This window comes from Dendrobium catenatum, unplaced genomic scaffold (genome assembly GCF_001605985.2).
Source record: "Dendrobium catenatum unplaced genomic scaffold, ASM160598v2 fragScaff_scaffold_156, whole genome shotgun sequence".
Lineage (NCBI taxonomy): Eukaryota > Viridiplantae > Streptophyta > Magnoliopsida > Asparagales > Orchidaceae > Dendrobium > Dendrobium catenatum.
The window spans coordinates 9,464,220-9,478,278 of NW_021318618.1; the positions used below are offsets into that span (position 1 = coordinate 9,464,220).

At 40.2% G+C, this 14,059-nt stretch overlaps 1 protein-coding gene across 5 annotated transcripts in view; it reads right to left on the reverse strand.

Moving 5' to 3' along the window:
- Nucleotides 1-493: 493 nt before the first annotated feature.
- Nucleotides 494-14,059, reverse strand: part of LOC110109073 (biotin carboxyl carrier protein of acetyl-CoA carboxylase) — a 100,000-nt gene continuing 86,434 nt past the window's right edge. For 4 of the 5 annotated variants that reach the window (XM_028692527.1, XM_020839970.2, XM_028692524.1 and 1 more), the window contains 5 exons: nucleotides 1,944-2,219; nucleotides 1,795-1,857; nucleotides 1,585-1,653; nucleotides 1,444-1,489; nucleotides 494-888 (listed from right to left, as the gene is read on the reverse strand). In XM_028692527.1, coding sequence (XP_028548360.1) covers nucleotides 824-888; nucleotides 1,444-1,489; nucleotides 1,585-1,653; nucleotides 1,795-1,857; nucleotides 1,944-2,219 — 519 coding nt within the window. In that variant the 3' untranslated portion in view covers nucleotides 494-823. The remainder of the gene's footprint in view (nucleotides 889-1,443; nucleotides 1,490-1,584; nucleotides 1,654-1,794; nucleotides 1,858-1,943; nucleotides 2,220-14,059) is intronic. The other variant, XM_020839971.2, reaches the window with a different exon arrangement.

Here is a 14,059-nt window from a genome sequence, read left to right on the forward strand (position 1 = left end):
AATCCTGAGAAGCTATTCAGTCCGTACGCGGTCTGATGTAAAATTTTTACTAGTTTCAGAAGTACATGTTATTTGGGTGCAAAATTGTAATTTTTTTCCCTCGAGAAATATTGGCAATAGGAAAAAAAGACACCATAAATAATTTTTATAAAATTATGATTTAAAAAGGAAGAAAATTAGAAGTCAAGCTAAAAAGAAAACTTTACGACCATTGGATGGTATATTTGTTTTCATAAAAGACGTTGGTTTTGATATGTGTAGGAAACAGATACTTGAATCTGCTCCATACATTCATTCCTAACACCATTCAAAATACAATAGCTCAGTAATCTCATGCAAACCAGGACAAATAGGTATAATCGCATTTCTTCAACAAAAAAAAAAAAAAAGGAAAAAATAAATTAACAATAATCCTAACAAGATAGATACAGCCATCCAGACGATTAGCGAAAGTGATCTTTATATCTGAATTATTTTGCTAGGCAAAGAAGCAAAAAGGCGAAAAAGGTACCTGTCGCTGAAATCAAATTATAAAGATAACCAAATAAGCCAATGAACACTATAATGCCATTGTCCTGACTTCAGTACCTCAAAGATACAATACACTGGATAAAACAAGAAAGAATAAACGGTAATTTTTCATGGCATAGATGATGGCTACAATTTATTTTTCAAATCACAGTTCAATAATTTTCTTGTGATTTGCAAATCATGAATCAAAGTCACGAAAATGCTGAGCTGAGTGGAACATAAATAAGCAAACGAGCACCCATCTGAATCTAACACCTTCACAAACAAAAGCATTGCAGCTGAGGGACGCAACTCACTTGTTTATCCCATGGAAAGAAGGCAGAACAGCGACGATTGGATCTCCATAACCAACTGGTTCTGTTAGTAAAAGTAAACCTTAAAGTTAAAGAAATACATGTGAGCACATTAAGTATCAATAGTGATAAACTGCAGAATATAATTGCTAACCGGTGACAATCACCTAGATTACTAGACATAATAAAGGCAATGGCATGAAACTCAAGCATCTTGCAGTGGAATTATTAGGGTGGATTAGGTGCAAACTTGCACGTTTACTGTAATTTTTTATAAAACATGTGCAAGTTTGACATTTTTTTACTATAAGTAAAATCTTAAGTGAATTGTCACACATTCTTAAATTGTCTCCAAAAGGCTCAGGAATTGGACAAGTACACTTTTAGTGTAAATGGCGGAAAACAAAAACCAAAAATAAAAATTCCAAGCAATGATATCTTTAAGATAAGAAAATGTAGCCGTTCATCAAATCTTTCATGGGAGAAAATAGCTGGTGGTGTGAAAATTGCTTATTTTCTCAGCGATATTCAAAAGGAATACCAATGACCAAATATATTTACATACTAAGAGAAATAATTGTTATGTCTAACATGTTTTGGTTGAATTTATGAATATCACCTCCATCTTTGAACAGGATCTTTAAGACTTCTCCAGCAACATCTGACTACATACAAAATATCAAGTAGGCATGTTATGTGCATAGAAGTAAACAATTTTTTCTGAGCAAAATATCAACATAAAAACAATAAAGAAGCATACCTTAATTGGAAGCTCATTGCCAAACTGATCCAAGTAGCCGATGACCTGCCCTTCTTTGATTTCAGCACCCTGAATGTAGTTGTTCATTAAAAATAGAAAATTGTTATTTAACATGTTTGAAAATGATTATAGTTACTATTAAATATTTTAGTAATACATGTTTTGGAAAAAAGCAGTTTATCTTAAAGAACTTTGATATTGTCAATTTACCTCTTTACAACTTGGAGGCTGTTTCTTCCCATTCACTGTTCTACCACTCCGAAAAGAGCCAACCTACATGGTAGAGGCGGAATCCGCAGTTAAAGAACGTGACAACTTCAACTTTTTTGGATCAAATGATCATTAGGTTAAAAATGTACCGTTGGAGATGACACTAGAGCATATCCACTTGAACCCGACGCTTCCAAAGCAGCAAGTTTTGATTCCTTCACAGATGAGACATACGCAAAAGGACTGCTTGGTGCTGAAGAGGGTTTTGGTGGAAGTGCAGCAGACTGAGGAGCAGGATTTGATTCGGACATTGGCATACTTGGGATGGGAGGTGCGGTGGAAGGAGAGAAAATTGGAAGTGCATTAGATACTGATGTATTTGTCGATCCAACATCCCTCTTTATGTGCATTTCAAATTCACCAACCTGTTGCATCCTTCTATGCGTTACAGTTAAACCTTTTAAGCATACAAGACTACTTTCCAAATCTAACAGTCATTCATAACATTTATATCATGAGATCAAAGCCAGAAAGAACAACCACAAAAAGAATAATTATTCTCAGATTCAAGGCATCCAAGAACAGAAACTACAAGATAAAAAGATTGTCATTATGCAAAAGTAACAGTAAAGAGATGCACACGTTATGATTTTGGAAGACAAGCTAGCAATGTTCACTAAACACACGCACTCATGCTGGCCAATCAAGGCGCTACCAAGAAACCAAAAAAAAGTCAAGTCTTCCTAAGTCATCATCATTAGTCTTACTCCAAGATAGTTTTCCTAGGTAATAAAAGTAAATAACTAAATATAGGAAGAAACAAAATTTATCGCAGCAAACCAAGAAGCATGTAAACAAAATAAATGAATAAAATGTTTACAATCTTTTATGTTTTTCACTATTGAGGTAGTTTTCTTAATCTTGCATGGCATTGTTATGATCTCTGCTTATTTATAACCCCTGATGCATTGATATGTAAATATAGACATTGACACGATGCTATATGAATGCCGGATACATCTATAATTAAAAATATAGAATTTAACCTTCATTGGACATAACCTTATAGCATTTAAACAAATTTTATTTAAAACAAAATCATATATAAATAAAAAATGTAAATAAACATGAGATGAATACATATAATAACAAAATTACTTTAATTGCTCATAAAATAAGTAATACATTAAAATTTATTAAACAACTTAAACTCTATTGAAGAAAAATAGCCACATAATATTATAGAATATTAACTTGAAGCTAAGAAAAATAAATTATTTTGTAGAAAAAATAAAATTGAATATCATAAAAAAAGCATAAGAAAATAAGTTCAAAACGGAAAATAGAATTAGTATTAAATAGTTATTAAGATATCCAAGTAATATATTTTGAAATAGAAGATAAAAGATTATATAAGTCTTAACTTAAGCTACTTTTTAGTACTTTTAAAGTTAAAATTTATTATTCATAACATATTTATCAAATACCTGTGATCACTATTTTCTTTTTTTCAATTATAAGCATAGATAGTGTGTCAGACACATGTCAGACGTGTGTCGGATAAATGCATGTATAATGCATATCATTATTACAAAATATTGGTACATCATAATTTATAACAATGCTTATAAAATAATTTAAATATTAATTCAATATTAATAAAAACTAGACTAATTGAAGCCTCTGTTTAAAATTGCGCAATTAGAGGCGCGCCTCAAGGCGCGCCTTTGCGCAATTTGACCAAAAAACGCCTCGAGGCTTACGCAATTCTTCACCTGGCTGAGGCGTACGCCTCACCTGGACTGAGGCGCGCCTCAGAGGCGCAATTGCGCAATTCTGGGTGAGGCGTACGCCTCACAGAATAGGCCCCACCCACTTAAAATGAACCCTCTTCCTCCCTTCATCCCGCACGGTCTCCCTCATTTCCGAAAAAATTCCCTTCCAGCTTCTGTTCGCGAAACCGAAGGCGTCCCGCACGGTCGGCCATCCTTAAATCCTTAATTTTTCATTTACGCAATTCTGTGTCCGTGAGGCTTACGCCTCAGACCGCCTCGAGGCTTACGCCTCGCCTCACGGACGAAAACCGCCTCGAGGCTTAATTACGCAATTTTAAACCTTGATTGAAGCACTCAAAGTGCTCCATGAACCCTCAATGGTACTATGTTTTGCGGGTGTTAGCAGCATCTAATTTTTTAGGCCCATAGCCTTTGGAGACCATAAGATGGACAAAATAGAATGAATATAAATAATCTAACCCCCGCATTTGAAAAATGGGTGAGCAAAGCTTGGATATTTATAGAGGTCTCAAGTGTAGATTTTGATTCAATGAAGTATGTCAATAGGTTTATTGATTAATGTAACTGTTACGCCAGAGGAGGGCAAGAGTCAACAGGCCAGCCCAGACCGACCAAACCTAGAAAAACCATTGGGCAAAACCAAAGCAGCAAAAAGAAGGGGATTTCGGTCCCCCTTGTGAGGCCCAAGAAAATTAATATTCAGTGTAAGGAAGAAAGAATTAGGAATGTTTTTATGATGCTAATTGATTAGGAATATTTCCTAAATTATGATTAGACTAATTAGGAAGGGTCAAATTATTTAGGAAGGTTTCTTAAATTATGTTTATGCTCATTAAGAAGATTCTATTTATGTTATTATGTTGTAGGGCTATTTATGGGGAAGTTGTCTAGGGTTTAGTTTATGATATTGCTTAGTTTTATTTTTTAGTGTTGTTGTGAATTCCTAGCGGTGTCTAGGGTTCGTGGAAGAGCTAATCTACCTCTCGAATAATATATAAATTCTATCTTGCTTTATTATTAAAGAGAATAAAAAAATTAGCCATATCTTGGTGTTAACACGTTTTTCTTCTCTTTTACTTACTATTTTCGCTTCCACAGCGTATCAAATTGATATAAGAGCCAAGATTTGGATACCTATGGTAGGAAGAAAGATAGAAGCGTTGGAAGGGGGGTCGGATAATTGAAATCTAATTTAGAAGAAAAAATTTCATAATTCAAAATTCAAATTTCAACCATCCATGAGAAGATCGATGGGAAGATTGCCATTATGCAAGAGAAGATGAGGAAGATGCTTGAGATCCAAACCAAAACGGCATCATCAGATGTGAGGGAAGCTGCTACCGGCCAAGGGAGTGGGGGAAATCATAATTCGATAAGGAGAAGAGAAGATCAAGAGTTGGAGACAATGGAGAGAGAAGAAAGAATGCCTCCCCTAGATCCTATTCCTAGGGAGGAGACGTGTAGAGGGTGTGGGGAGAGGCATGAGGGGATTGGGTATAAGCGTTAAATATGAAACGAGAGGGGCTAATTATGACAGGAGTGGTGTTGAATTTGGAAGGAGGGGATTTTGAGTCCGAGCATTGAACGGATTATCGAGACACTTGGGGGGCCACCCCGTTGATGAATGAGAGATTATGGAGGAAACAGGGTGAACAGAGAAGATTCGAGGGTGAGGAATCTGAATATGCCTATTTTTGAGGGAGATGATCCATATGGCTGGATAGGGTGCAAAGATACTTTTTCATCAATAGGTTGACGAAGGAGAGACTAACGGTGGCCGAGTTATTCTTGGAGGGGAAAGTGTTGGCATGGTACCTAAGGAGAGATATCGACCCATACGGAATTTGAGAGACCTTAAGGACTGCTTGTTGAACATTTCTGAACCAGCATGGGAGGAAACTTTTATGAGTAGTTCTTCGCTCTAACACTAGAGGGGACAATGGTGGAGTACTGTGAGAGGTTTAAGTACCTTCCTAGCCGATTGGATCGGCTTTCAGAGACTGTACTGAAGGGAAACCTTACGAAAGGGCCCAAACCAGATATTCTGGCAGCGTTAGAGTGATGAGGCCTCGTGATTTGGAAGAGGCTATGGAACTAGCCTAGTTAGTGGAGGATCACAAGAACTTGAAGAGGGGCAAGAGACGACAGCTAAGGAGATTCATACAGGATGACCACCACCTTTTTAGCACCAAAGAGGGTGACAACATGTATTCTTAGGTAGACCACAAAGAAGAATATTGTAGAAGGGAGACAGGAGAAACTTTAAGAAATTTTCTGAGATGGAGTTACCGGAAAAGAGAGTGAAATGGTTGTATTTCAGATGTGATGAGAGGTATATACCGGAGCACAGGTGTAAGGGTGTCGAGGAAACTGAGGGAGGAGGGAGTGAGGCAGTGATATAAGAGGAAGAAGATCTGCATTAAGACGTGATGGAGGTCTCCCTGAACTCAGTGGTAGGATTCACTCCAAATTACACATGAAAGTGAGAGGAGAGATACAAGATAGGGACGTAGTGGTGCTGACAGATAATGGGGCTTCCCATAATTTCATTTCCAACCAGGTCATCGACTAATTGGGGGTGAAACGGGTCGACATAGGGTGCTACGGGGTGATGATGAGCACAAGGAAGTTGGTGACATATAGGAGTGTGTAAGGGGGTGGTTTTGACCACACAGGCGGTCTGGGTGAGAGAGAACTTCATTCCATTGGAGCTAGGAAGCACTTAAGTCATCTTGGGAATGAAATGGTTGCAAACCTTGGAAGACAACAAGGTTAATTAGAGAGCACTGATGATGGAAATGATGGAGGGAAGGAGGGAAGTGATAAAAAGAGATGAGGGGTTATCCAAAGTCATGGTTTCTCTCAAAACCATGGGAGGACCATACAAGAGATGGGGGGAGGATTTCTAGTGGTGTTGCAGTGTTTGGAGGGAATCAGGTTGTAGGAGGGATGAGACATCCTTCTTTTACCACAACTTCATATATAGCAATTCAATGAGGCCTTTCAACCACCTCAAGGATTCCAACCATCATGAGAGAAAAAGCTTGCAATCATCTTGAGGAAGGGGGTGCCACTGATTAGTATCAGACCTTACTGATACCCTAAAATCTAGAAGGATGAGATTGAGAAGCTAATCCGGGAGATATTGGAGGCAGGAATCATCAAGCCGAGCGTGAGTCCTTTTTCTAGCCCAATTTTACTAGTCAAGAAGAAGGATGGGAGCTAGAGATTCTGTGGATTACTAGGCCCTGAATAAGCAGACTATGCCAGACAAGCTTTCTATTATAATGATAGATAAGTTGTTGGAGTGGTTGTGCTCACGAAGATAGATTCTGAAGTTCAGATACTATCAAATTAGGATGAGAGGAGAGGATATCACCAAGACTTCATTCAAGACACATGAGGGACACTATGAGTTCTTGGTGAAATTGTTTGGTTCACAACACACCTGCTACATTTTAATCCCTCATGAAAAGGGTGTTTCGACCATACCTCAGGAGATTTGTACTATTTTTCTTTGATGACATCCTAGTGTACAAGTACAACAAGTCAGACGAGGAGCATTTAGAGCACTTGATAGTGGTATTGGAGGTGTTAAAAGAGCATCAACTGCGAGCCAACATAAAGAAGTTTTGCTTTGCACATCCCAATGTGGAGTACTTGCAGCACGTGGTATCTTAGAAGAGGTAGCTATTGATCAAGCCAAGATTGAGGATATGCTGAAATGGCCACTAGGTAGAAATCTGAATGAGTTGAGAGGTTTTCTAGGGTTGACAGGTGTGGGCTCCGAAAATTCGGCCCCGGCCTCCCTGCCGCGCAACTGATTAATTGTGTTTTTATTCGAGCGTGGGAGTTTTAACGAACTAAGTTCTGGGGTAAATTTTGGAAGGTAGATGAGTTTGTAGAGAAGTCACTGCCCAAAGATTTCGCCCTCATTTTGCGAGGACTTTATGATCTGAGTTCTGGTTTCCTATAGGTGCAAGCCCCTATAGTTAATTACCCTTCCCAGTAACGAGAGAGAACATTCGATTAAGGCTAATCGTTGATCAGATACGTTGTATCCATAGATACGTAGTATCAGGCATATAGTAGCAGCAATAGACATTGATATTTGAAAATGTTGGATTTGGAAATTGATTGAAGTTGAAAATTTGGGAAGAGTTTGAAAGTTTGGAAAATTTGATATTTAAAATAGAAATTTCTTCATCTTTCACTTAAAGCGGATGGTGGGGGAATGGATGATGGACCCGATCAAGATCCCATAGTTCCGTCGTCCCGGGCCATCGTGGTCCCTGGTCTACTTAGTCAAAGGAGGTAGTCGACCCAACCTGACAGAAAGATCCTTGTCGGCAGCCATGGGTTGCTTCGCATAAGGGTGCCATGTAGACCTAGGGTGGATGTTTGTTTAAGGGGACAAATTTGAATCAACCTTAGCTAACAGAGGGCTTTGTGCTCTATCGAACATATCCTATTGATTCATATATCAAGGATTTGATGCCAATAAGTAGCATATTAGCTCTGGCCATAACCGGTATTTCGTGGTTTAATTTGGCGGCAAAAATCACTCGGTTCAGAGGGCCCCGGGTCATAATCGTTTATCCTGCGGTGCCATTTGCCGGCAAAACCGCCGGTCAGAGGACACGTAACCACGTCCTTATCGGTAGGAAATTGTTTGAGAATGAATCCTAGTGATATTTTTGACTAGGCATTTGGCTCTTTGTAAGCTAAAGTTATATTTGAATTTGTCTACCCCGGCAAACTATTAAGATCATCGTTCAACATGGCCATCATCAGGGTGATTTTGAGGTCATTTCCATTTGATTGAACCTTGTCGACCCTATCAACTTACCGATAGGGGATCGGGTTTCATAGGTTTTGTGTCCTTGTTTGTGAAATTTCTTTGTTAAAGGCCTTGAAGGCCTAATATGAATGTACAAAATAAATATTCTGGTCAACTTTGTGACCGCATATTTATTCGATGGCTTGAACCCTATCCACTCCTATTTTACTTGCTTAGGAGGATCGGGTTTTGTAGGCTTCATGCCTTTATTTAGTGAATTCTTTTAATTATAGGCTTGAAGGACTAATATGAATGTATTAAAACAAATACACCGGTCGCCACAACCTTGTATTTGTTTAGAAGTTTGAACCCTGTCGACTCCTATTGATTGTACAGAAGGATCAGATTCGAACAAGAATTCACTTATTGACCCGCACAGCATCCCTAAAAGTCACGTGTGTACCAATAACACGCTCGCCGGGGCCCATACGGGTGCTTGGGAATTTCATTGATTTGACATACCCCTTTGTGTAACTATGTGTATACAAGATACGGTGCACGTGCAGGGGTAGCTTGAAATAGTTGTAGTTGTGTAGGAAATTGTCATTTGGATGCACACAACTTTTCATTTCAGATCTTATACACGTCTTTTGTCCGCTAATACGAGTGTTGCGGATCCGGTGGCGATCGTTGTAGATTTTAAACGCCTTTTGTCTGCTTGCATAAGTATTGCAGATCCGGTGGCGATCGTTATAGATTGTAGACGCCTTATGTCTGCTTGCAAAAGTGTTGCAGATCTGGTGGCGATCGTTGTAGATTGTAGACGCCTTATGTCTGCTTGCATAAGTATTGCAGATCCGGTGGCGGTTTGGTCTTGATGTTGACCCCCCCCCCTTCTCATTCATCAGGGAGAGCTTCTTCTGGACTTTGAAGTCCGCTACTTTGCGAAGAATTCCTTTTGAGATCATCAGTGTAGTGGACTTGTTATTTCTGATATTTGTAGATACAAGCACTGTTTTCTTCTTAAGTATAGGGTCAATAAGAGATATTGGAACACCAGAAAGTTTGGTTCTAATTTGTTCAAATATCTCTTCCATTTTGCTAGGAGGTATTCTTCTTCGTACATCGAGTTGCCCTTATACCCGACATACTTGAAGATCTTAATCACCATAGTCATAAGTGATCTATATACTTGTGCCCATAGTGGTTTGTTGTTCCTACGATACACCCGCTATTGTTATCTACAAGTGACTTGGGTTTGTTTGCGGGGGACCCGTTATATTCACTATGGCCTACTGGAAGTGTTTGTAGAAGACCTATTATCGCCTTCATCATATCCACCTTTTACCAATCTCAGGTGGTTTTGATGATTGCATTTGTTTGTAGGAACAGGTTTTCCACAATCAATTGATAGTTCTGCCTTCTTCAATCAACAGGAATATGTAGGGATTGTCATATGAATTTATGTATCAAGGTCTTGTAACATACTTTGTGTCGCTATTGACTGTACAAATGTTCTTGTAATTTGAATTCCCTCGCACATGATTTAACTTTGCCCTTTGTATATGTTTGAGTCCGAGTTAAGTTTCATTTAGACTTGAGTTCATCGAGTCTATAACTCCCACTTAATGTTGTATAGTACGAGGTCAAGTGCGAGTTCAAGTTCTTTGTCCGGGTTAAATGCAAGACTGAGTCCCTTCGTGTTCCTGAAGGTTTAGGTTCAGGTTCTTTATATCTCATGTCGAGTTTGAACCCAACTTGAGCTTAATATACAAGTTCACTTGCAAGTTGGCTGGTTTCGATAACAAGATTTTTGTCATTTGATTCAAGTTTAGGACTTCTATAAGTCTGTTTGTTGCTTTATTTTGTTTAAGTGTAAATGCTTGTTCAAGCTCAGGTCCAGTCCAAATCGAAATCTTTGTTTGATGTACTAGTCATGCTCAAGTCCCCTACAGTCCTTTGTCACTTGCTCGAATTCAAATATGCAAGCTCAAGTATAAGCTCTTTGAGTTCACTTCAGTTTGAGTTAAGTACAATTTGAGTCTAACTCAAAATTTTCAAATTCGTGTTCATTCAAGTTCTCTTGCATATGGTTCGAGTGCTTGTTCAGAGTCTTCTGAAGACTTTGCAGGTACAATTTCATATTTGAATTGATATGAATTTGGCTTCAATTTGATTTTATTTCGTTTGGGTTTGCCCTTTAGAAATCACTTAGATTTTGCTTAAGTTCTATGCTTTCAGTTCAAGTACGAGTCCTCTGTTGTCCTTCGTATTGCTGCTCAAATGATGTGTTCAAATTGTTTAAGTCTTGCATATTTCAATGAAAATTTCAGCAGCACCCCGACATATCCCCCGTTTGGGGGAAATGTAGGAGAGCTAGGCCTTCCCACCACGCTACTCGAGCGTGTATGGTAGGTGTTCTTCGACACCGCGGCTGTACAAATTTTTATCCCACCACGCTACAAGAGCGTGCATGGGGCCTTCAGCAGTATCGGTACAATAACACAAGTGAATCTCCCCACCACGCTACAAAAGCATATATAGTGCTTACCCACTTCGTCGTATGCGTCGCACCGGGCTCCCTCCTACCGTGCTACAAGAGCGCATATAGGTGGTTCTCCGGTCCGATACAAACGCCGAGAATGAGGTTTTAAAATATTATACCTTTCGTAGCAGTCGTTGGCGCTCATGTCGAGGTCGAGTACTGTCCCCACAACACTACAAGAGTGTGTATAGGGCTTACCCGCCTCGTCTCACATATCGCACCAGATTCTCCCCCACCGTGCAACAAGAGAGCATATAGGAGATCCACCAGCTCGTCGAGCGCGTCGAGGGCGGGATTTAAGTCAGAAATTTATACCTTGCGGAAGTCGTAGGCAACTGTCGGCTCGAGGATCGAGGCAAGAGGGTCCTCTCCTTTTTTTTTGAATTAATTATAATTAATTATAATTAATTAATAAATTATTTTTAATTAATTATCTATAATTAATTATAATTAATTAAAGTTTTTATTCATGGGATTTGGCCAAGCAAACGCGCGCAAGGAAGAAAGTTAACTTCACAACCAGCGGGCTCCCGTGGCTACTTCCGATCAAAATGTAGTAACTTCCGATCCAATTGGAAGAGCAAGCCATCGAAGGGAGCAAAGTCTGTCAGCACCGAAGAAATACGCGAAATGGAGAAAGTTGCCTTCACAGTGAGCGGGCTCTAATCGTTGCTTCCGATTGAACCGTTGTGACTTCCTATCCGACTGGCAGGGAAGTCGCTCGAAGGGACGAAGTCGCACGGCCACGAAGGTCCGAGGAAGAGACGGATGGAAGTTCTGTTCACAGCCGCGAGCTCCTCTGTTGTTTCTGATCAATATGTCGGAACTTTCGAACCGACCGAAGGGAAAAGTCGTCGAAGGAGTCGAGTGAAGCTGGCACGGAGGAGCAAAGTCGAGAAGTCCAGAGGGAGCCGGAGAAACGACGAGCTCCGGTTGTTGATCCCGATCAAAATTTCGTGGCTTTCGGTCGGACGGGAAGGAATCGTCGAAGGGAGCGACAAAGAGAGAGCGGGAATGAGAGGTAGAGAGAGGAAACCAGCGGAGTCCAGAACGGGCAACCTCGTCTCTTCGGCCATTTAACGACGCGATCGAGTCGTACGCGCGACGTGGGGAGAAGCAACGTCGGTAGTGGCTTCAACGTGCGGACGCTAGAGCAGGTAAGGTATTTATTTTATATATATATATATATATTATCCGAGTTCAACAACTGGATACTGTAGGAGGTTTGTGAGAGGATACAACACTATAACATGGCCAACTAACGGAGCAATTAAATAGTGATAATTTTCTATGGGGTGAGGTGGCTACTCAGACCTTTGAGATAATGAAGAAGGCCATGACCACAATACCGGTCATGGTCGTACTAGATTTCAGACAAGTTTTTATGGTGGAGACTGATGCATCAATATATGGATTAGGGGTAGGGCGCATGTAATATCAGAAGCTTATAGCTTACTTCAGCCAAGTGTTGATAGTAAAGCTAGGCAAAAGTCAATCTGTGAGAGGGAGTTGTGTTGCCATTAGGAAGTGGCGGCTTTACTTGTTGTGCCGACATTTCATTATCACGACAGACCAGAGGAGTTTGGTACCACTGATGTTGGATTGGGGGGCTATTGAGGAGAGTATTTAAGACGAGGAGCTAAGGGGGATTAGGGAAGATTTGGAGAGGGATGAGAGTAGCCACCTTGGCTATTCCCTAGAGGGGGAGAGACTATTGTTTCAAAGGAGAATTGTGTTGCCACTTACCTCAATCCATATTCCTCACCTTCTATAGGAGTTCCACGAGAGCACTGTCGCAGGGTCATTCAAGGGTGTAGAAGACATAAAAGTGCTTGGTGGTCGAGTTATATTGGAAGGGGATGCATAAGGAAGTGAAAAAGATGGTGGTGGCTAGAAGTGAGGTGTGTCAGAGGAGCAAATATGGCCATAGCTCCAGAACGGTTACTGAACCTCTAACTCTTCAAGACAGAGCGTGGGAAGAGGTCACCATGGATTTTATTGAGGGCTACCTAGGTCTGAGGTGTTTACATTGATTTTGTTGGTGGTAGACAGATTAAGAAAATATGCTTATTTTATTCTCTTATGACATCCGTACACAACAGTGACAGTGGCAGTGGCATTTATTAGAGAGGCGATCAAATTGCATGAGATATCAAAATCTATAGTGCCGACCGAAATAAGATTTTCCTCAATCATTTTTGGAGCTCTTTAGGATTCAGGTGACAATATTAAAAGGGAGCACTGTTTACCACCCCAAGAAGGATGGGCAGAAGGAGGTTGTAAACAAAAGCGTATAGACTTACCTGCGATATTTTGTTATGGATACATCGTAATTGTGGGTCAAGTGGTTGGCATGGGAGGAGTACTCGTACAACACTTCATATCATTTGGCTTTACAGATAACTCTTTTCATAGTGTTGTATGAGAGGGACCTATCTCACATGGTGCATTTTGGGCATAGTAGCACACCAGTCTCGTTGGTGGAACAGTACTTAGAGGAGAGAGATATGGTATTGGCTGAATCAAAAATGCATTTATTGAGGGCTCAACAAATCATGAAGAATAAGACGGATAAGTGCAGGAAGGACGTGCAGTTTCAGATAGTTGATAAGGTATATTTGAAGCTTCGTTCATGCAGACAAAGGACAATATCTAATATGAGGAATGAGAAGCTGACCCCGATGTACTTTAATCACTATGAGATACTGGAGAGAATTGGAGCATTGGCTTATCGATTGAAGTTACCCCCGACCACTACTATACATCCGGTGTTCCATATGACACAGTTGAGAAGAACTATTGGTGATCATCTCTGTTTAAAATTGCGCAATTAGAGGCACGCCTTTGTGCAATTTGACCAAAAAACGCCTCGAGGCTTACGCAATTCTTCACCTGGATGAGGCGTACGCATTGGCTTATCGATTGAAGTTACCCCCGACCACTACTATACATCCGGTGTTCCATATGACACAGTTGAGAAGAACTATTGGTGATCATCTCTGTTTAAAATTGCGCAATTAGAGGCACGCCTTTGTGCAATTTGACCAAAAAACGCCTCGAGGCTTACGCAATTCTTCACCTGGATGAGGCGTACGCTTCACCTGGACTGAGGCGCGCCTCAGAGGCGCAATTGCGCAATTCTGG